Source organism: Schistocerca cancellata, chromosome 5, assembly GCF_023864275.1.
Source record: "Schistocerca cancellata isolate TAMUIC-IGC-003103 chromosome 5, iqSchCanc2.1, whole genome shotgun sequence".
Lineage (NCBI taxonomy): Eukaryota > Metazoa > Arthropoda > Insecta > Orthoptera > Acrididae > Schistocerca > Schistocerca cancellata.
Genome location: NC_064630.1, coordinates 772919879 through 772942312, shown reverse-complemented (window position 1 = coordinate 772942312; position 22434 = coordinate 772919879). Strand labels below are relative to the sequence as shown.

Below are 22434 nucleotides of genomic sequence, written 5' to 3'. Positions count from 1 at the left end.
GAAAGTATAAATTCGAATTGCACCAAACACAGCTTGTTAGTTTCCGGAGCGTTGCAACCGAGTTTGTGATGTCCTTTTGTAAGCGAGTCATATCTCAAGCCACGAGATCTCGCCAGCCGATGACAGCAGCTATTCAGAACATAGGGCACGTGTTATAGTCAGCCACTAGCAAGATTACTGGTTACATAGCGCGAACACACAAGAGGAAAAGTTAACGGTTTACATTAATGTACACAGTACCGTATATCTACAAGAAAAGCTAAGCTTTCACGTGTAGTATTGGTCTTTTTTTTGGTGTGATATACTTTAAGATACATCATACAAATGTGCCAGTAAATTTAAAATTGTGACATAAATGCCTCGGCTCGAAATTCTTGAAGTGGCTGGTCCTCAAACTGTTCAGTTTCGAACGCTCTGTAATTTAGATATCCATCCCACTTTCACACACGTAACATAATTCATCTTGCGTACAAAGAAATTTACTTTGAAAGTAACGCTTCTCTAACCACCGTTCGCAATACTGTTAGTTATAGGTTCGATTTACCAGTTGCCAGAGAGCTCCAAAAACGAATTATTGTGCGTGTGCAACTGCAGTGGTGTAGGAAGCCCGCATGTTCGTGTGTATAAAGCACTAAGAGAGCTTACACTACACCATAAAAGAAACAGGGCATCAGAGGATACTCCAAAAGGCATCAAAATTTCGTGAATCATACTAAAATGCATAATTCGGCTTGAAGTGCACATTGGTTTTTTCCAGATTCACAATGAAGTAGGTCCCATCTGATATTAAGCTTTTCAGTGTGGTTTTTGGGATGTAAATTTTCTTGGAGTACCAGTACTCTATGATCTCATGTTTGGTTCTTTATTATGGCATAATGCCATACATGGCAGAAGATGATAACGTGCACTTGAAATTCACCGAACAGTTGGAAGTACCCAAAATTGTTAAATGAAACACTTCGTTTCAAATAAAATGATTGCCTCAGTGGAATTTCTTTAGCAAACTTGCAAAAATAACTTCATTCTTCTGCAAGGCGATTAATGCTTGACTGCTACTAACTTGGAAAGAAAATAAAATCAGAAACTGAAATTAATAATATATTTTTGCCCTCTGTAATTATGTGAATGCATTTTAATTCACTTGATAGCTCCCGGCCACAGAAATCCGTTTTGTTTTCATTTGACGTGGGAGCTGTACACGAAGAGAAGCAGCGAAATCACTTAACGTAAACACGGGTCACGTGGAGACTAACCCCCTCCCCACTACAACTCAGACAACTCTGTGCAAGCGCGAATCTGGCAGCTAGGGCGCGCGAGAAAAATTTTTCTCGTTTGCATCTGGCTGCTTGCTGCTACTACCGATGCAGCTAACAGCCAAACTTCAAGAAGCGGGAAGCGAGATAAGGTACTGCTTATACGCGAGTCAAATGCGCATGCGCAACAGACCGCTGGCAACTGGTCAAACGAACCTAATGTGAACAGTTGTGACGTCATGCTCATAGCAAGCAGTTTATTGTTACGAAGAATTACAGTCTGCGCCCTATGGCCTTTAACATATTTTTGCTATCTGTAGACGCTTGTGCGTGCACGGTGTTTTGTTGTCGTAAAATGCACATTTCCTTTGCCACTACAGTTTTATTTTTTTCCCTCTCGTTTATATTTTATTGCTGCAGTATCATTCTCCAGTAGCAGGATACAATAACATTCTTTGCTAGAGAATCAATTCTGCAGTCAAAACTACAAAAATGTAACTGAAAGCTAAAACAATGAAAAATTCCCGGGTTTTTCCCGGTTTTCTCCCGGATGAAAAAATTCCCGGGTTTTTCCCGGAATTCCCGGTTGTCCCGGGTCGTATACAACCTGACTGGAAGCTTTGCATTAACATAATGAACAAAATGCTTCACACAGGGCTTGTTGTTTTGCTCTGCGACACAAGTATCACTTTACTTTGCAAAGCATTCTTAGCCATTTTTACTGGCTCTCCCAACAATCAGGACCTGATTTTCTTTATCAAGGTAATTTCCCACAGACATCATAGCTGAGATCAGACATCATAGCGGAGATCTGTACTTGGTTTTAAAATACTAGTCACTTTGTATTTAATGCCCAGCGAGCTCAGGACTGTAACATTCCCCTCCTATGATTATACCTTAGCGGGCCAAGACTGCTTGGTATATTTAACTTTCCAGCTAGTATTAGTCTTAACTTGAGCTTTGTTGTCTTTATGGGCTGTTTCTGGGATCCTTGGTTCATCTATATGCTTCTGTCATGCATCCATGATGTTGATACAAGCTTTCCAATTTCATCTATCCACTTTGCATTACATTGTCAGCTTGATCTCTTCCTATCCTTTGAAGTTCAGTAAGGGCTGTCCTTGGTCCATTTATGATTCATACATCATACTTGCCTGAAGAATCACTGTATACTAAAACATAAACATTATTATTTCTTCCCCTATTCTCCTCAAGTACAAATACAGGCCTACAAAATGAACTACAATACTGGTAGTTCCTTTTGTGTTCCATGGATCAAATATAGTTGATTTACAAAAATAATATATTCTCTCTGTGCATATATGGTAACATACTGATCATTTATTTATATATTTCTGTTTACGTTACAACTAACCATGCTTAATATGTGTTTGAACTAACAAAAACACATTCAAATATTAACATAATAATGTATAATAATTGGTTAAAACTGCATTCTGCAACTCAGCTTTTGAACTTGTGTTTTTCATCAGAGTTATTATTAAAGGTAACACTCTAATAAATACAATGAAACACGTCTGCCTGACAAAGTGAATGGTTTTGGTATACAGGGTTAGTGGCTAATGTTGAAGACGCTAGAGAAGGAGAGGGCAACAAGGATAAAGACTAGAATTATGAGCCAAAGGAAAAGCTCATTTAGATGTATTCAAGGGTAACTACAGTGAATACAGGTGACAGGGTTCAGGCAGGGAGTGATGGGAGAAGCAGTCTGTTCAGAAAACAGTGTGAATGACAATCCATAGTTCTATAAATTAGCCAGAGGGGAGGAAGAGAAATATATGAAACTGATGCATTGGGGATAAGGGAGAAAGAATAGGTATACCAACAGTGGAGGAAGGAGACTGGCAGTTATCAGTGACAGGAGGACTGCATTCAACACCATTCTGTGTATTGTATGGCCGAACTTGCTCTTGGTTACAGTCTGACAGTGCACAAATCCCTATTTTAGAGATAAAGACATAGACTCTGAGTCATAAAATTTAAAATTGTCTTGCATATACTTAGGGAAAGACAGATTCATCCAGACAATGTAGATAAAATGCCATGCCGTACCATCAACAGGAATCAGATGCTATTCATTGGCACTAAAACTGGCAATAAAACATAATTCCAGAAGCATGAAACATTAATAGACTCGCAACAGATTTTTGACAGCTATAGGGATATGTTCACCTTGTCTGCACTACAATTAAGAATTGCTTATTCTTGTTATTCGCAGTCTTGAGACATCTGGTGTATGTGGGATATCCAGTGCAAAATTTAATTACCTTCTGGGTTGTGGAATTAGTAGTAGATTAAATGGAGTGAACCTTCCAACCAGTGCAGAGAAATTTATTTAGAAAAGCTTTTCAAACTTTTCATAGTCACACATGGGAGCACGCTGTTTGATTATACAAAACCATGGACACTGCTACAGCAATTGCCAAACAACTGTAATAGCTCGGGAGGTTAAAATCTTGTGGAAATTGCCCAACTGCATGATGAACACACCATAAATGTTCAAGTTATGATTATAGATAGCTATGTACAAGATATTTGATTTGTACATTTAATATGAGTGTTAATTTTAATACTTTGATAACAACTGTAATTTTCTACCATCTGTCATCATGTACTTACATTAAGGCAGTAGCCCTCTTTGAATGCATGAAAAGTAGGTGATTTTTGTGTTTTAGTTTTTCTATGTAAATCTGATGATATTGTTTTATTCCTTATACTTATGTCTTTAAGAAATCATGTTTGGGTTCACATGAAATGCTTCTGTAACAGCTAAGCAAGCATACATAGGATATACAATAACTGCAAAATGTTAAGTACTAACAAAATGGTAACCACAAAACTGAGACCAAGGAATGGAAAAAATAAATAAATAGATTTGAACGTATCACAAAACAGCTACATATGCTGATAGAGAATTCAATTTAGAATGCTGGCATTAAATTTTGATCAAAGCCATATGTGCAATTCTGAAGTTATGTTTCCTGCCAATTTGAAAAATACGTTTTTGAGAAAACCACATTTAAAGCTTTGTGTTACATTTTTTGTAATTAAGTTAAACATAATACTTATAGCCAGTGATCCTTAGACCACACAGCAATCCTTCCAGATTGAAAAGGAGGTCCTCCTCCATCTTCTTTGTGGCCATGGTAGTGCTGCAATCCTCTGTAGCAGTTTCTATCATCTGCTGCTCTGCTTACTTGATATGCTTTTCATCTGCTTTTGTGCAGAAGTTGTAAAAGGGGCAAGAAGTACTAGTAACTGCTGTAATCACCAATTACAGTTACAGATAAGACCTTTTTTTTACATTTAAGCATTATTGGTATGTATTTTCTCTGGAGTTTCAGTTACGGATATACTTCATACTTGTAACAAGCACTGTTAACCTGGAAGCATTGATGACATTAATGGCTGTCAGTGTGACAGGTGCCAGTTTGGAAGGCCACAGGGATTGGTCAGATACGTGTAATTTACCCAGCAGCAGCGATTGGCAGTGTGCATGCATCCTGTCGCTAGATTCACCGCCACTCTCGCTTCAACTAGAAAAAGAGAAAATGGCATGAGTGGCATGAACAATTTCAACAACTTAAGGATGTGATGAAACAGAAGACAGAGCAGTTATATTGAACTTAATGGCACAAAAAGATGAATGTTCATCAAATCAGTTGGACACTGCAATTGTTTTTCAAGCTATCTCAAGTGACATACAGAATGGCCAACAATTCCACTGCTCAAGTCATTCGTACAGAAATTTCAAAATAACTAAAAAAAATGCCATTTGTTGTGGTTATTGTGGCTGAAACTGTTTCAAGCCAGTCTCAACTTTCAATTGTTTTTGATATATATTATTTGTTGGAGAAGTGTGTGAAAGATTTTTGAGATTTGTTGATGCCAGTGATAACCCATTTTCTGCAAGCTTAGTGGAGCATCTGTTTGGCAGTGTAACTGAATTGCGACTGAAGACACAAACATGTGCTTTATCAGTATTGTATTGGTTGCTGTTCCAAAGACAGTATGTCGGGAATAAGTACGTCAATTTGGTTGCGATAGAAAACTTGTGCTGACTTGGCTGGGCAACATAATTGGGAACAAAAACTTCTGAGAGGCAAATACCTCTCAGATCTCTTCATACACAGCTGTGCTCATAAGCTTAATTTAGTATTGAGAGTCTTTTGAACATATACAAGAGAGCAAAATATTTTTTCAGAGAATACCTGGTTTTGTCTGTTTTTTCTTTTTTTTCCCAAATCATCTAAAAGATGAAGTTTTTTTGGATGAATTTATCAAATGATGTTTTCCTTCAGTATACAACACCAGACTGTTATATAACAACAGATTAATCAAGCTAGTGGTTAATCATAAGACTCAAAGGGCTTTTCAAGTCTTTGAAAGATGATCCTGATGCATAGGATGGTGAAACACAAGAGTGTGCCTAGGGCTTTTACCTGACATTTAAGCAATTTGGTTTCAGTTCTTTCTTAATGTTTTTTAGTGTATACTTCTCAAGTCAGCAGCTCTTTTCAAAATAATGCAAAATATATTCTTTGCTGTTGAATATTGTTTGAATAAAGTGGTCAGTTGAAGACTGTGTCACAGCAACTTCATGTAAATTTGAAGTGTGGTCTAAAACCAAGTCAGAAGGAAGCGATAGTGAGCCTCCAAGAAAGAAGCAATGGGATGGCATGACTGACAGAGAAAGATCGTACCATACTTCGTTCTGTGAAATTGTTGATAGGGTCTCATGTTGGTTGACTGACAGGTATGCGGACTTTAATACTTATTAAAGAGTTTCTTTCAGTTATGAATTATGAAAATACACATATAACTTCCCTGACACTGCATTTAATTCCTTGAAATTATCTTACAGTGGACATTTGTATATCCCTCAACTAAGGACAGAACTGTCTGTGGTATATTCTTCAGACAAATTCCAGAAATAACCAGTATTTAGACCAAGTCAATATCTCACCTCCTGTCATCTCAATGAAGCAGTACCTGAAGCACCAAAACTAATAAATTAATTTTAACAATTCTTGCAATCAATGCTTTGGCAGAAAGGTCATTTTCAGGACTAAAGAGAATCAAAACTTATCTTCGAAATACACAGTAGCAAAACATACTTGTCACTTTGCTTTGTTTCCACTGAAAAACGGTTGCTAAGTTTGTAAAACAATACGTATCAGTCTACAACTCCATGGTTGAAGTTTTTGACAAGAAGGATCACAGAACTGACCCCAAATATAAATAAGACTGTGACTACCAGAACTTTTATAACAAATGGCATATGGCAGTATTCAATGTAATACTATGGTGTGGTGTGATGCGATAATAGATAATCACAAACAGTAGCATAATAATAGGTTATTATAACTGCAACAATTTTGTTACTTGAATTATCATAAACAGTAACATAATAATAATAATATTAATTATTATAATTATAACAATAAGTACAACAATAACAATAATAATAATAATAATTATTATTATAACAACAATACTGTAAATTTTAACAGTTTTTTAAAAATCATTAATTACGAATACCTCATGCCTCGGATTTGTAACATGCTGGTCGGGTCTCAAGTTTTAGCATGTTCATAATCACCATACTGACTAGTAGGAAATTACTGAAATTACATGTCAACTATTTTGTTAGAAACAAACACTTCCTAGAGTCACTTTTTCACAAATTACCTTGTAATTTGGTGACAGAGTTTCTGGTGAACTTGGGATGAACACTACAATAATGTAGAACAACCCAGAGAATATTTAAAAAATCAAAGAGGACTGCTCTCTTAATGTGAGGAAACATCAGTGTTTGTTGCTGTGGTCTTTAGTTTGCAGAATCATACAATGCAGCTCTCCATGCTAGTCTATCCTGTGCAAACCTCTTCGTCTCTGCTTAACTACTGCAACCCACATCCATCTGAACATACTTATTAGCTTAAAGCCTTGATATCCCTTTAAAATTTTTATCCTTCCCACTTCCCTTGGTTACCAAATTACTGGTTCCTTTATGCCTCGGGGTATGTCCTATTCTTCCTTTAGTAAAGTTGTCAAATAATACTTCTTTTTTCCTCAGTTCAATTCAGTACATCCTCTGATTAACTTCTTGTAGCTGGGATTAACAGTCCTACAAAATTTTATAAATGAAATGAAGGGCACTGCTTTTACAGTAAAACTATTTGTTTAAACAACCCACATGGCCACTATCAAGTAATGCCCAACAGACAAATATGATGACAACATGCATAAATGTAGAAGAATTTTATTAGGTGTAAACATAGAAAGGAAAATTCTTGCAGAATGTAAGTAATTTAGGAGTAAAGGACCCCACTCACCAATTGGCAGAACTAGAGTACACATGTGCATGCGCGTGTGATGTCGTGTTCTGCTTTGGTAGAGTTTAGTATTGGCTCCCACACCATACTCAGTTGGAAGCTCATGTACCTATTTTAAATTATTGTGACATGGATTTCAATCATTTCTTTGAAAATGAAGTCCCAAAATTTATCAGTGGTAGCCAGGAATTTCATTTGCTGGTAATTCATTTTGTGTCCATTTTCAATGCAGTGTTCTGCTTTTGCTGACTTGTTGTAATGCTGTAAGTGGATGAGGCACTCACGTTCTGTCAACCTTCAATTGTGTGGATTGTTTGTCCAATGTAAGTTTTTCTGTATTCACATGAAACTTGGTACAAACATGCTTTTTTGAGACCCAGATCATCATTCACAGACCCTAATTTTGGCCAGCATATGGAAAACTGATGTTATGGGGCATTTCCACAGTAGTCTGCCAGTGTTTGATGATAGATTGTCAGCAAATGGTATGAAAGCGGTCTTCTTTATCGTCTTCTGTGTTTTCAAACTTTGTGTCGTTCTTGGGGCTTTTGCATCACAGGGTCATCTCAGCCTGTCAGTTTCTGTATCCATTCTTGTGGATGCAAGTTGCTGCAGCTCTGCCATCAGACTTTGTTAATCTGAACTGGAGTGTGCCCTGCATACTAGTGTCGAGCATGCTGTTCTTCTGTGAGAAATGGTGGCAGCTGGAGGTACGGAGATATAAATCTGGCTTATGGTATACAATGTGAGCAAGTTAACTGTCGGGCCTAAACTGAACTAGCTTGTTGATACAGGAAATTTGCCATCTTTTCCTATTTCCTTGGTAAACTAGAAGTTTTCATGCTTGGAATTCAGAAGCTCTAAGAATTTTTGTAGCATTTTAGGTCCATGTGGCTAGATGACAAAAGTGTCTTTGGCATATAGAAAGAAACTAACAGGCTCAGTTTGGCTGTTTCTTTTAAGTACTCCACAATCAAATTTGCTACAACTGGCAAGAGGGCACTGCCTATGGCTACAACATCAGTTTACTCATAGCATTGTTCATTGAAAATAAAATAAGTAGGTGTCAGACTGTGTCAGCTACGGCTGAACTTCTCTCTGATTTGCTGTATGGATTCTTCAAAGGAGACTTCAATGAAATGTGAGACTGCATTGAAGGTGATCATAATGTCTGATACCTGCAGCCTTAGCTCCTTCAGATGACTGATAAAATCATCTGAGTATCATATGTGATGTATAAACTTGCTGATGGTAGGGCTCATCAGATAAACCAGATGCTCCGCCTGGGGATATGCTGGCACCCCATTGCTGCTCACTATTACCTGAAAGCCTTGGTCCTTGGCAAGCCATACAATCTAGATGGTACAGCAGTGCATTGGTGAAGAGATTAGGAGATGTTGTCATTGAGTGCCCCATTCTTCAACAGAGTGGAGGTACTTTCTTGGTTGGATCTGCTGCTATTTTCTGGTATACTGGATTGTCCAGAAGCTCTGGCATTTTTGGCTTGCAGTCCTTATGTTGGAGGAAACCCATGCTATTGCCCTTATTGGCTGGAAGGACAATGATTTCTTTGTCTTCTCTAAGAGTACGAAGTGCTGTCCTTTCTACTTTGGAAATGTCGCTTCATGGTGAAGTCAAGTTGGAGAGAACTTGGCAGATTTCCAGATGAATTTCCTCAGTGGCATCACTTGGTACTCCTCAGACAGCCTGCTCCACAGCTCTTACACTCACAGCTGTTTAAGAGATGTAGGTGTCAGCACAAAGTTCAGCCCTCCTTCAGTACTGCTGTTGCTGTTGTCAAACAATTTTCCTGTAACATTGATCATGGCGTGTCTGTTGGTTGCAGCTTCTTGCAACTGCATAACTGGATCTCTAGAACTTGCCAGTTTGTCTCTTGGTTGATTTTCTTGTACATCTAGTCCAACTGGGCCAAAATGATTCCATCGACACTTTCCCATGAATATGCAGAGTGTATAGATGACATACACAGATGAAGTGTTAAGAGCTGTCTGGCACTAGCACTGAGCTGCTGCCGAGTGAAACAGATCCTTTCCCTGGAAGCACTCATCTTTGTTCGATGTGATTAGCTGCAGGGGTGCAGATGTGATCCACCACATTGGCAAAAAGTAGACATGGCACTACCATCCCAACATCTAAAACGATGAGGCAGCTTAGCAGATGTCATTCCTGGTTTTGAAGCTTTTCCAGTTTTTCCTCCAGCTGACACATATCCTTCGCAAAGAGGTGAGTAGTATGTGATCTGATCTTCCCTAAGGTTGGCTCCTACCCGTTTTACCAGTCTTCTATGAATAATTTATATCAGTATTTTTCAACTCTGTCTTATTAAACTGATAGTTTATAATATTTACAAATGCCTTTTTTGAAAATGGAATTATCAAATTCATCTTCAAGGATGTATCATCAATCTCACATATGAGGGGAGATAAAAAATGACCAGAATTTTAATGTTGTGCATTGTGTACTTGTACCAGGTTGTGCCACCAGAGGGCTGTCGTAGAATCTCTCCTGAGTCATTCATTCTACAAAGCGAAATTGCGCAACAGTGATTAGTGTGGTTTCTCTGACAGCTCAGTGAGTGTGACATGACTACTTCTTGTAAGCAATGCGTGGCTGTGAAACTCTGTTTGTTGCTCAGCAAGAATCCAGTGGAAATTGTTGTGATAGTGCAAAGAGCTTACAAAGAAAATGCTCTGAGTAAAACTCAAGTGTACAAAGGGTTTTCTTATTTTAAAAAGAAGAAATGGTCATTGAAGATGAGACCTGTTCAGGTTGCCCTTCAACTGTGTGAAGGGAGGACACTGGCAAAATTCGTGATCTGGTCAATGAAGATCAATGCAGGACATCCGACCAACTCGGGAACTTATCCAGGTTGTCCTGGAGCTCAATTCAGCATACTTTGACTGTTAATTTGGTCATGCGATGTGGGGCAGCAAAGTTCGTGCAGAGACTTCTCACCAGAAATCAAAGGGATTGTCATGTTCAAGCCCTGTCATGAAATGGAGGACACATTCAAAGACGGTACAAATTTTTTCAACAAAATCATCACAGGCAATGAGTCTTGGGGCTAAAGGTACAATCCAGAAAGTAAACAACAGTCAATTCAGTGGAATCACCTCACCCAAAAACGCTTGCCAGATAAAATCAAATGTGAAGACTATGTTGATCTGTTTTGGAGATTATGAAAAGGCTTGCACAAGCACAAGTTCTAGGAGAAAGCTTCTGGCTTTGTGGAATTGACACCAGTGGTTCTTGCATCAAAAGAATTTTCCTGCATGCACAGCTCTCAGTGTTTCACAGATTTTGCCTCAATGAAGATGCCTAGCTTGGCCCACGCACCCTATTCATCAGATTTAGCATCCTTGGACTTCTTCCTGTTCCCGGGCATGAAGAGAGACCTCAAATGGAAGCATAATGATATGAATGTTCTAGCAGGTATCAAAGAGGATAAATTTAAAAGGTGATTCCATTATTGGAATAAACATATGAACAAGTGCATTACTGCTGATGGAGAGTACTTTGAAGGAGATTATGGTTGTATTTGAGAAACAATAAAAGTACATGCTTTCTACAAAGAAATTCCAGCTACTTTTGGGTCCCCCTTCATATCCAGCACACCAGCTGGCATAGTTGTCATGACTGGCTTTCTCAAGGATCTCTACAACTTTGAGGAAATGTCTTGTTTCAACTCAGCTGTTTCAGTGAAATTCTTCTCACAACATTGTATCTCCTACATCATCTTCATATACTACTACTTTTTTCCTATAATTATGGCTGTTAAATTTGATTTCCTTGTATTGCCTTTATGTGTATTCCTTCTACTTTTCAGTCCTGCTTCCTTCGCTTAGCACTGGCTTGCCATATGAGCTCTTGATATTCACACTGCTGCTTCTCTTTTCTTTGAAGGTCCCTTTAATTTTCATATAGAAGTCAACTAACTTCCTCTAGTCATACACGTTTCTACAGTCTTGCTTTTATCTTCTAAGCATTTTGCACTTTCCTCAATCTCACTTTTACATTTTCTCCTTTCAGTTATAAAATTCAATATCTCTGAAGCTATAAAAGGATTTCTCCTGGAACTCGTCTTTGATCCTCTACTGTTGTCATATTTCCTCTCTCAAAGCTACCCATTTGTGTTCGATTTAATTTCTTTTCCTGTTTCAGTCAGTTGCTGCCTAATATGCACACCCATTTTTTTCTTTTTAATTCCAAGATTTCGACTTTCTTTTAATGATGTGCTAATCTGTCTTCTTTGCTCAGGATGCATTCATTGTTTTATTAGCATTGTGTTACAGATCTTTATTGTTGTTGACTGAACGTTTCTTTACTTTGTATTTCTTATGTTCCATGTACCTTACCTTATAATAACACATAACCTTATTTCTTGGTTATGAAGATGCTAGTATGAAACTTTAAGAGAGGTGAAAGTACTGTGAGGAGAGGGGTGTTTCTTTGTGCCTATGGTATGAATTTCTGCTATAGTGTTGATAGCATTTGGGGGGGGGGGGGGGGGGCAACACTGAACTGGGGATGTGTTTATAAAGCAAGTTCATGGGTTAATACCTATCTGTGAAGGCCATAGTAGAGGACAGCATGGCAGTAAACAAAATTTTAAGAAGAAAATTATGCTAATTTGTTACTGTGAATGATGAATTGAATACTCAAAAAAATCTTTTTTTGTATTTTTATTTCTTTAAATATTCCAGGTGGCTGTACCACTTATAAACAGAGTCTGTTGAACACATTGCAGCTTTGTAACACACACAACAAATCCAATGGGAGAACAATTTTACTGTGTGACATAAGACTCTTGGAAGATCATAGGCAAAATGAAACACTGGAAACTGCTATGAAATTCATAGAAATATAAAGTTGTCATCAATTAGAAGGTTGATTTGAACACAACAGTCCTTTACTAGGCATGATCCTGTTAGAGGTGCCTTTTTCCAGTCTGTGAATTCGCTTACCCAGCCATTTATGTAGGAACCTACAGTTTAACAATCGAACAGTGAAAGACTTCAAAATGATGCTTGTCGTAGTGTTTTCTTCAATTCCATATCCACTTTTTTTACTTCCTTCAAGAAATCATATGGCTTTTCCCACTTTTTTATCCTCTTGATGTGTTACGATTTACAAAATATTTAGATTTTCTTGGATGTTTCATTAGATATACCAAGAATGGTAAAAGGGGGTCAATATGACACCACTATAATTTCCCTTGATTATCTGAACATAATTCAACAATGAGGGCAGCAATATTCAGCAATCATAAACAGATGATGATGCTCACTGTTGTGTCTCAGCATGTGCACACTCCAATATTTTCATTCAGGTAATATTATTTGGCCATGAAAGACTTTTTCAGGCATGTCTAACCAGCAGAGCCTTTTTCTTTAAAATTTTTACTTTTCTTAGGAAATTCCAACATTAAACTGGAATTGACTTCACTAATGAAGATGACAATTTTGCACCAGAGACAAGTGAATTCAAAGCTGTAGACAACATGAACGAGGAGATTATTGGAGGAGATGTTGATCTCTGTCAATCCTCTCCTCAGCCAGCACAGCAGGCTCAGGTGAATGCCTGTGTAAAGAAGGTCACTTTGTATGGAACAAACTGGGAGATTGCCAAATTTTCATCTTTTGGAATGAGGTTGACTGTGAATATTCTAATGGAGAGGCTAGGTTCCACTACTTACACTTGCCAATGGGTACACCACTCTACCATCAGTTATTTCTGTCTTATTTTTGATAAAGCATTGCCAAATCTGATGAAAAAAAAACAGAGTCAAATTATTGAAAAGTACTAAAAATAAATAACAACGGAAATTTGGGGAAAGTTCATGGAAAACCATATTCATTCTTATTGCCCTCGAGAAAATACTGCATGGATGAGCAACTCTTACCACGCAAACGATGATGCAGGTTCACTCAACTCATGCCCAGCGAACCTGACAAATATGGTCTCAAATTTTGGACAGCTGCTTATGTAGTGACAAAACACATATGTAGTGTTTTCCTGTGCCTCAGAAAAGAGGACACACGTAGATGGCAGTAACATTGTTCTGCATGTCATGGAGCCATTTATGAATCAAGGGAAAAAAACATGATGATATGTTCATGTGTCTTCAACTTTCCAAGAATGTAAAAGAAAAGAAAACTTCATTTGGTGATACTTTGAACAAAATCCGTCATGAATTCCTGATGAGGTAAATGAGCCAAATGCTAAAATGCACTCCACCACCATCCTGCACCAGACTGGCAACACAGGCTGCACTGTAACTGCATACCAAGGAAAGTAGAATAAAAATGTCATTCTTGTGAGTATACTGCATGCTACGGTGGCAATAACCATGGAAAGAAGAAACCTGAAACCATAACATTCTATAATGCAACAAACTATGGGGTGGATGCAGGTCATCAAACAACCACCAAATATACAACAAAGATTGCATGTAGGAGACAGTTGACGGTTGTCTTCTACATCATCTCAGGCATGGTGGCAGTAAATGTGTGTGTCATCTATAAAATAGTAACAAACAAGAAAATGGAAAGGAAGAAGTTCGTACTTCAGTTGGTTAATGAACTCAAGGGACTGAAAGAGCAGAAAGAAGAACAGACAAAAGAGGAGGATACAAGACCAAAAGCATCTAGATAGTGGAAAAGTGACGAATCGGCATCTGCGAAGGTAACAAATCAACATAAACTGCATAAAGTGGCACAAACCTGCATGCTGAAAATATGTCGTGAAAAATAAATCCCTTATTGAAAGTGCGTGTAGCAGAGTCCAACAATGAGTAAAAAGTACAGCAAAGTCACGTGGAGACTACATGTGAGAACAATATCGACTGTACGTACCAAATGTGTCTAGAATTTAGTATACAGAAGTCTACAGTTTGGGAAACTTCTTAGCATGAGTGATAGTAAATTGGTAAGATATGAGGGCGGTTTGGAAAGTTCTCGGAATGGAATAGAAAAACAGTAATTACATCTCTGGAACATTTTTTATTTGTCAATATAATAGGAACTTAAGTCCAGGCAGGTGAAATAAAAACTCAGGGGTTTGCTGATGAGATTCTAATTGTGCAGAGACAGCAGAGGACTTCGAAGAGCAGCATCTTGGGAGGATGAAATACGACGAACATCAATAAAAGCAAAACAAGGATAATTGGGTGTAGGCAAATTAAATAAAGTCATTATGAGGGAATTAGCTTAGGAAACAAGACACTGAAAGTAGTAGATGAGATTTTTAATTTGGGCAGCAAAATAAGTGATGATGGCTAAAGTAGAGAGGATATAAAATGTAGACTGGTGCTGGCAAGAAAAGTAGTTCTGAATAAAGAGAAATTTGTTAATACTTGAATATACATTTGAGTGGAAGGAAGTCTTTTCCGAAGGTACTTGTCTGGAGTGTAACCATCTATGGAAGTGAAATGTGGATGATACAACACTTTAGACAAGAAGAGAATAGACGCTTCTGAAATGTGATGCTAATGAAGGATGCTGAAGTCTAGATGGATAGATTGTGTAAGGAGTTACTGAATAGAAATGGGGAGACAAGAAATTTGTGGCACAGCTTGACCAAATGAAGGGATCAGTTGATAGGACACATGCTGAGACATAAAGGAATCACCAATTTTGTATAAGAGAGGTGGGAAGGAGGTGGGGGGGGGGGGGGGGGGTACAAATTGTAGCTGGAGACCAAGAGGAATACATTATGTAGACTCAAAAAGAAATTAAGTTGGTTGCAGTAGTTATTAAGAGATGATGAGGCTTGTAAAGGATACAGCAGTATGAAGAGCTGCATCAAACCCAATTTTGACTACAACAATAACACAGTCAAAAGAGATTTAACTGTAATATTAAAAAAAAATTCTCCTACACTACCTGATCTAATTTCAGACAAGGAAAAAAATTCCAAGATTTTTGCCAGTTAAAAATACACTTTCTCCCAGGTGAAAATACACTTTTTCCATATTAAATGAGTATATTTTCCCTCAGAACTGTAAAACTTATCAGTCCTTAAAAATTCCTGTAATTCTAAAAATTGCCAGGGTTTTTCCCAGATCTTTCAGTTGCCCCGCATCATATACACCCTGAAATTACACAGACCCCTATAGGTGGACATTAATATGGAGTGTATCTATACTTTGCCTTTATGATGCTTGAACTCTGCTGGGGACACAACACCTGATCACATGTCAATGTCTGTGGAAGTATGACAGCCCATTCTTCCTCAAGAGTCAAAACCAGAGAAGGTTCTTACACTGGAGTCTGGAGCAAAGTCAACATTCTGACTCACCTCAAATGTGCTACATTGGGTTCAGGTCAGGACTCTGAACAGGCCATCACATTTCACAAATTTTACTGTCCACAAACCATTGTCTCACAGATGCTGCTTTGTGACAGGACTCATTATTATGCTGATGCAGTCATTGTCTCCAAACTGTTTCTTGACTGTACACAGTACGCAATGCTGTAACATATGTTAATATCCTTCTGCACTTCATCTTTCTTAAGCACGATGAGGGGACCACACCCTAATCAAGAAAAACACCCCCATACCTTAAAACCACCGCTTACTTCACTGTTGGCACTACACATGATGGTAGGTAATTTTCCCAGACATGTGCCAAACCCAGTCAGATCCTTCCATCACATTGCCACACGGTATAGAGTGATTCATCACTCAAACTTACTTATTTCCAGCCATTCACTCTACAGTGGCATTGCTGTTTACACCACCTCAAGCATCACTTAGTACCGAGTGCAAAAATTTTGTGGCTTTTGAGGAGCTGCTTTTACCCCATTCATTTTAACTCCCTATGCAAAGTCATCGTTCTGTTTGAACTGCAAAGTGATTTAGGGAAATCATGGAAAACCTAAATCAGGATGGCCAGACATGAGTTTGAACCGTCATCCTCCCAAATGCGAGTCTAGTGTGCTAAACACTGTGCCACCTCACTCGGTGCCAACCAGGTGCTTTTTGTATGTGTGTGATTGGGAAGTGAAACTAGAGTAACATTGTAGTAAATAATAAATATGTAAAATAATGTTTTGCATATTCTCAGTGCATCACCACATGTCATCAGCCATCACATCCTACTACACAATATGAAAAAGTAATGTCTGTGGCATCCAGCCTGTGAACAGGCTACTGGCCTGACAGTTGGTACAGCACAGTCTTTTATCGCTGTGGCACTAGAAGAGCGCAAGTCGTGGACCCAGTCACCATTTCTTTTTTGGAAAGATCCCCGGTGCTCATTTGATACCCCCAGTACTCATCTGCTGAGTAGATCTGGCTCCATCCTGGAGGGACTCTAGCAAGGAAAAATCCTCACCCCTATATAGGATCAAAGCCTGGGACCTCCAGGGCCAGAGTTTAGTGCTCCACTTACATGATCACCATCATTGTTCAGTATCATACTGTGTGTTTAGATGTAGCCAAGTATATGTCTTGCATAAGACTGATTTAGAGGAAAAACGGCCTCAGTGGCCAGAGATGGCGATCATATGTATGTGTGAGCTGTATTTGTGTGAATCTGTGTTTATGTTGTCTACTTCAGATAAAGGCCTTTTGGCCAAAAGCTGACTTATTTAGTAGTCTTTCTGTTGTGCCTGTCTGAACTCAATATCTCTGCTACATGGTGAGCAGCAGTCTATCCCCTTTTGTAATACTAAAATTATTCCATCCTGGGCTTTCAATTGTAAAATAAATAAATGATATTCTAGACAGTATTTGCCCAACCATGATGGTTCTTACATGACTTTATAATTTAAAAACATTTAATTCATTGCAATAAATCTGTAGATTGCACTCTCAAGGCCTACAATTGATTCATACAAGAGAGAATATCTCAGTTGTGTCCCTCTCCTTTTTAAGATAATTTATTCCAAGTTCATCAAACAGTTGTTGTTTCCTGCTTCATATTCAACGATTACCCCCCCCCCCCCCCCCTTCTCACTACAGGTGGGTCCCTCTCATCCAGCAGGCTGAGTGACCTGCAGTACTTTCCCCAACCTATCCCCCTCTATTAGTTCTGAAAGCCAGGATAACACCACGCACTTTTGTATGTGTCTATTAATATGTTTGTCTATCAATATTTTGCTTCCTGAAGGTAAGTACCAGCCAGTCATTTTGGAAGTTAATTCAATGGTTTTCTTGATTCAATTTTTATTTTTATACAATTAACACATAAACTGTACATCAATTTACAGATATATGGGCTGAACCTCACACCACACTTCTCCAGTGTTAAGTCTACTAGATTACCCATCCTATTTGAAGTTTAATTGAAAGTAAATCCTACTTAGAGTTAAACTAAAAGTAAAATAATTGTTGTTATAGCTTTCTTTACATTTCATTTCACATTAAAATATATCACTCTGCTAACTTTAAAATGGCAATAAAATATTGATGCTTCTTGTAAATTTAGAAAGGCAAGTAGATTGTCAGATTTTTCATGAGTAACATCTTTCTAAATAATTCTTATTTTTGCAGACTGGAGGTGAAGTTGTGAATGTATTACAAGCAGTGGACATCATTGTGTGGTCAAACAGAAAATGTAGAGAAGCCTATTCTGATGCTCCAAAGCCAGTTCTGCCTTCAAACATCTGCGCTGGGGTCCCTGAAGGAGGAAAAGGACAGTGCAGTGTGAGTAGAAATTTGGTATCTCTCAGCACAGTCCATAGGCATAGTACAGTATTCATCATATAGAATTTTTAAATCTTGAGGCCAAATGATTTTCATACACTAATGTCTGAAAGTTAAATAATATCAAGCAACAAGATTAGAATACTGGAAGGGTTTACCAACAGAAAACAAGAATCCATAACAAGTAATTAGGAAACTTTTTACAACTGAAAACTTTCTTCAATAACAAAACAAATTTCTAGCTGAGGTACAAGCTCTACAGCATTGTGACACACTCTCCATGAGGTGGTTTAGGGACTCTATTGACTTTAATCTCTTCCCTGACAATTGAAAGGCTGCATTTCACCTCTTCAATGCAAACCAGGCTTGGTGTATAGAATTCAGATCTATAAATATTGCTGACCAACCCAAGTGGTGAACATCCTCAACCTTTAAGAAATTTATTTACCCATGTAGCTCCACATGCATGCTCTTTATCATTCACAAAGAGGAAGCCTGGATCAACCGGATTTCTTAAAAATCGATCACATGATCACAATATATCAGCTCTGTACCTAGGGGCAGTAACAGTATGCCTCTGATCACCAGCAAAGATTTGAAGCTCCTTACATTCATCCAATATGTGGTGACAGTGACTAAAGTAATTCTGAAAACTAGAGGGCACCTTTGTTGTATGCTTTATTGTACATAAATTAAAACCAAGCATGGGACATAATGGTTTCTTATAATTCCATGTATGCAGCCGGACATAGTGAGAGAATTTTTTTTACTAAGGCCAGGTATCAAGCCCAGATCTCCTGTTTATTAAGCAGGTGCTTTAGCCATTAAGCCACCTTGGCACAGAGGTTCACACAACTGAATGGATTACCCTGGCATGCCTCCCTCAGTGATCCAAATTCCCATTGCTGCCCCTGTCTACTTTAAATTTGGTCTTACACATCGTGTTAAGGTGGAATTTAAACAGATAATGGCTTCACTTACCATAGAGTCTGCATAAGAGTCTTCTGGACATCCATAATGAATGACACTTTTGGCTAAGGCCACGAAATTTGGTTGCCCAGGCCCTGGGTGACCGGTCTGGTTTCTTGCGGCATTGGTAAAATTCAATTTGCACCACTATGACGTGTTTGTTTACAACAGTAGTTGTGCAATAAACTGCACATGTGATCAAAAGTAATAGCTGCCAGTTTTTATAAAGGGGCAAGCTGACACAGTAACTGATATGCCTTAGGTGGAATCCACGTGAGGAAGAAAGCTTTGCACAAATCAGAGTCTGCCATACTGAAAGCCAAAAAATGCTGTCCAAGTCTTTTTTGTAAGTTTCCCAATCCTCAGTTGAATCATCATATGGAGGGAATTTTGGTTGGATTGACAGGGGGAATAATACACTGTCTGTCAATGGAAGCCAACAAAGTTGTCTCAGCCTAAGTAAGCTATTCAAATCAGGGCTGGTAGCATGGCATCCATGATGAATAAGGTGATGAAACTGCACTTAAATATTGCACACACAGAAACCATTCCAAACTCATCACCAATTGTGTAGTAACCTAGTAATACACAATACCAGTCCAAAGTAACCCAAATAGGTTTTATTCATGAGCACTTGGCTACAATGGTAAACAGATTCCAATGGATCCCCATGTAAAAAGACACATGGATGTGAAGGGCACACTGGAAAGACACACAAGGGTGTTAGTCCTGCTCCATGCTCATATTAAGTGTGAGTCGCAGGCAGATGGTGTGGTGCACATGCATGCCTCCCACAGGCTGCCTCCAGCTGCCAGCCTGCACTAATACCATTGGCGGCTGATTCAAACATGCACGCACCGTGACACCTAACTTGGCGCACTCACTGTCACACACACTAGTTGCAGGGCACAATGGGGACTGACCTGTGCTGCCTTTCTTCTACATCTATAAGGTTTTTGCATGCTTCAGTGTTCGCCATTTGATGCTATGGTGTATCACTGTGCCTCAAAAAGGACCCGTACCTCATGACAAGTGGTATGTTGATGAGGTGAATGGCTGCTGATGCAAAACATTCCTTAGTGAGCCACATCTGGGGAACATGAAATGTGTTAGGCCTGCTCAAACATTGGGGCCATGCTTCAGTCAACTATCTTCCCCTATAACTTCTTTCAGGATCAAAATGGGACATAATATTTGAAATCAACAACTTATTAGTGACATCTGGGGTGACTGGCAAGTAATAAAACCCGCCCAACAACAAAAGCTAGAATAAAAGTCTACCTGAGGGGGTAGTTCATCTCCCCCAAATGGTCACAAACCACCTAAGTCAGTAAAGAGAAAAGGCAGCAAACATCAACAAACTTCAATTATAAAATATCTGGGATATTACAATTTGTTTATTTACAATTGAAAGGATATGTTTATATTCCAACATAACACTTAATATATGAAGTAATTAAAACAAAACTTAGAACACAAAATTTAAAACAAGCTGTTGGGGGCAGGGGCACTAGGGGTGCAGGAGCCTTTAAGACACCCCAGCATCCTTATGACTGTGGTTGGCTTATAAAGATGTATAAAAGTCAGCAGCTTAACTTTAGGATGACTGGAGTGATTTAAGCCAAAGGCGGTATGCATCTATAAGGTATCTGCTGCTTGGGAGAGTACTTCTAGCACGCCTATGTGCGGATATGCAATAAAAAATGACCAATTTTAGCACAAATTTCTTAGTTTTCAGGTTTTATAGCCCAATTTGGAACAATTTTGATGATATTTAAACCCAGGTTTAGTCAAACAGAAGAACATAAATTGTGTAAAATTTTGATTATCCGTTTAAAGGATTCCTCTATTGCATGTATGTATTATCATGCTATTGAGCCAGAAAATTCAAATTGATTTCTGAGAATATCCTGCAAAAATGTGAGTGTACATCTACAAACCAAAAATAGCAGACAAACGTTTAACTTAAACAAAAGAAAACTCTACAATGGCCCAACATTGTATGTAAAGAAGATGCTGGACAATGTAACTGAAGTGATCAACATATCAACATGTCACATGCTCAGTCCATTATATTTGTGGGATGGATCTGACATCCTCATTTTTTCACATTCAAAACTTTATATTGTTTGCTCAGGGTTAGGTTCATTCACGAATTTGTCTGTTCTTGCTATTAGTGGTAGGGAACTGAAAATGCTGATTACAATCAAACTATGTGATATATTAATATTATAGCAAATACTAGAGATTATATTTTATAATTTTTATATTATAATCGTAACTTGCAAAACATGTAAATAAAATTACAATGAGCTTTCACCGTGGATATAATCAAATTCTTTTCCTGCCTAACTGAAGATTTGGATAAATATGTAATGATATAACAGTGGGTAAGCAGCTTGTGAAACACAAAAGCATTCAGGAATATGTGGACAAGGCAAAAATGTGGCATAGGGAAAGACCTCATATGTCTGTGTCCAAGACATTCATATTACTGTGCTAGGGGGTCATAACTACCGTGGTGGAATACTCACTTTTATGAATGATATGAACAGTCCTCATTACCATGTTGCAAGTATTTTATGTTATATCTCTTGTCAAACAAGGTAACAGTATTTTTCCTTTACATGCCATCACATGAAGTCTTAGATAATGAGGCTCCCATCAATGTTATCATGCAACTCCCTCATCCATTTATTGAGTTTATGATGAACATAATATTAATATTTATAAGATTTTGTTAGCACCTGCCCCAGGAGTCTAACTGCTGGCATTCTTATCTTCAGAACCATGATACTACTGAGAATACATCAGCAGAAGGAACTCAGCACCATTAAAGATTTTTTTCAAGCCACTGATCTCTCTATACCCCCTCCCACTTCACAGTGGAAAATTATTATACATTTGCACTCAATGGAGCAACAACCAATCTAGATACACTTTACAAGCTGGGACACACTTTCTACATCTACATCTACATACATACTCCACAATCCACCATACTGTGCGTGGCGGACGGTACCTCATACCACAACTAGCACTGACTGCCTATATGCCTCTGTACGAGCCCTAATCTCTCATCTTATTTTTGTGGTCTTTCCGCGAAATATAAGTTGGCAGAAGTAAAATTGTACTGCATTCAGCCTCAAATGCTGGTTCTCTAAATTTCCTCAACACATGTT

The 22434-nt window shown here is 38.3% G+C and overlaps 1 protein-coding gene across 1 annotated transcript in view; it reads left to right on the top strand.

Moving 5' to 3' along the window:
* The window catches only part of LOC126187951 (chymotrypsin-2-like), a 167041-nt gene that overhangs the window by 127357 nt on the left and 17250 nt on the right, over positions 1–22434 (top strand). The window contains exon 6 of the mRNA XM_049929327.1: positions 18131–18283. Within this exon, the coding sequence (XP_049785284.1) occupies positions 18131–18283 (153 nt within the window). The remainder of the gene's footprint in view (positions 1–18130; positions 18284–22434) is intronic.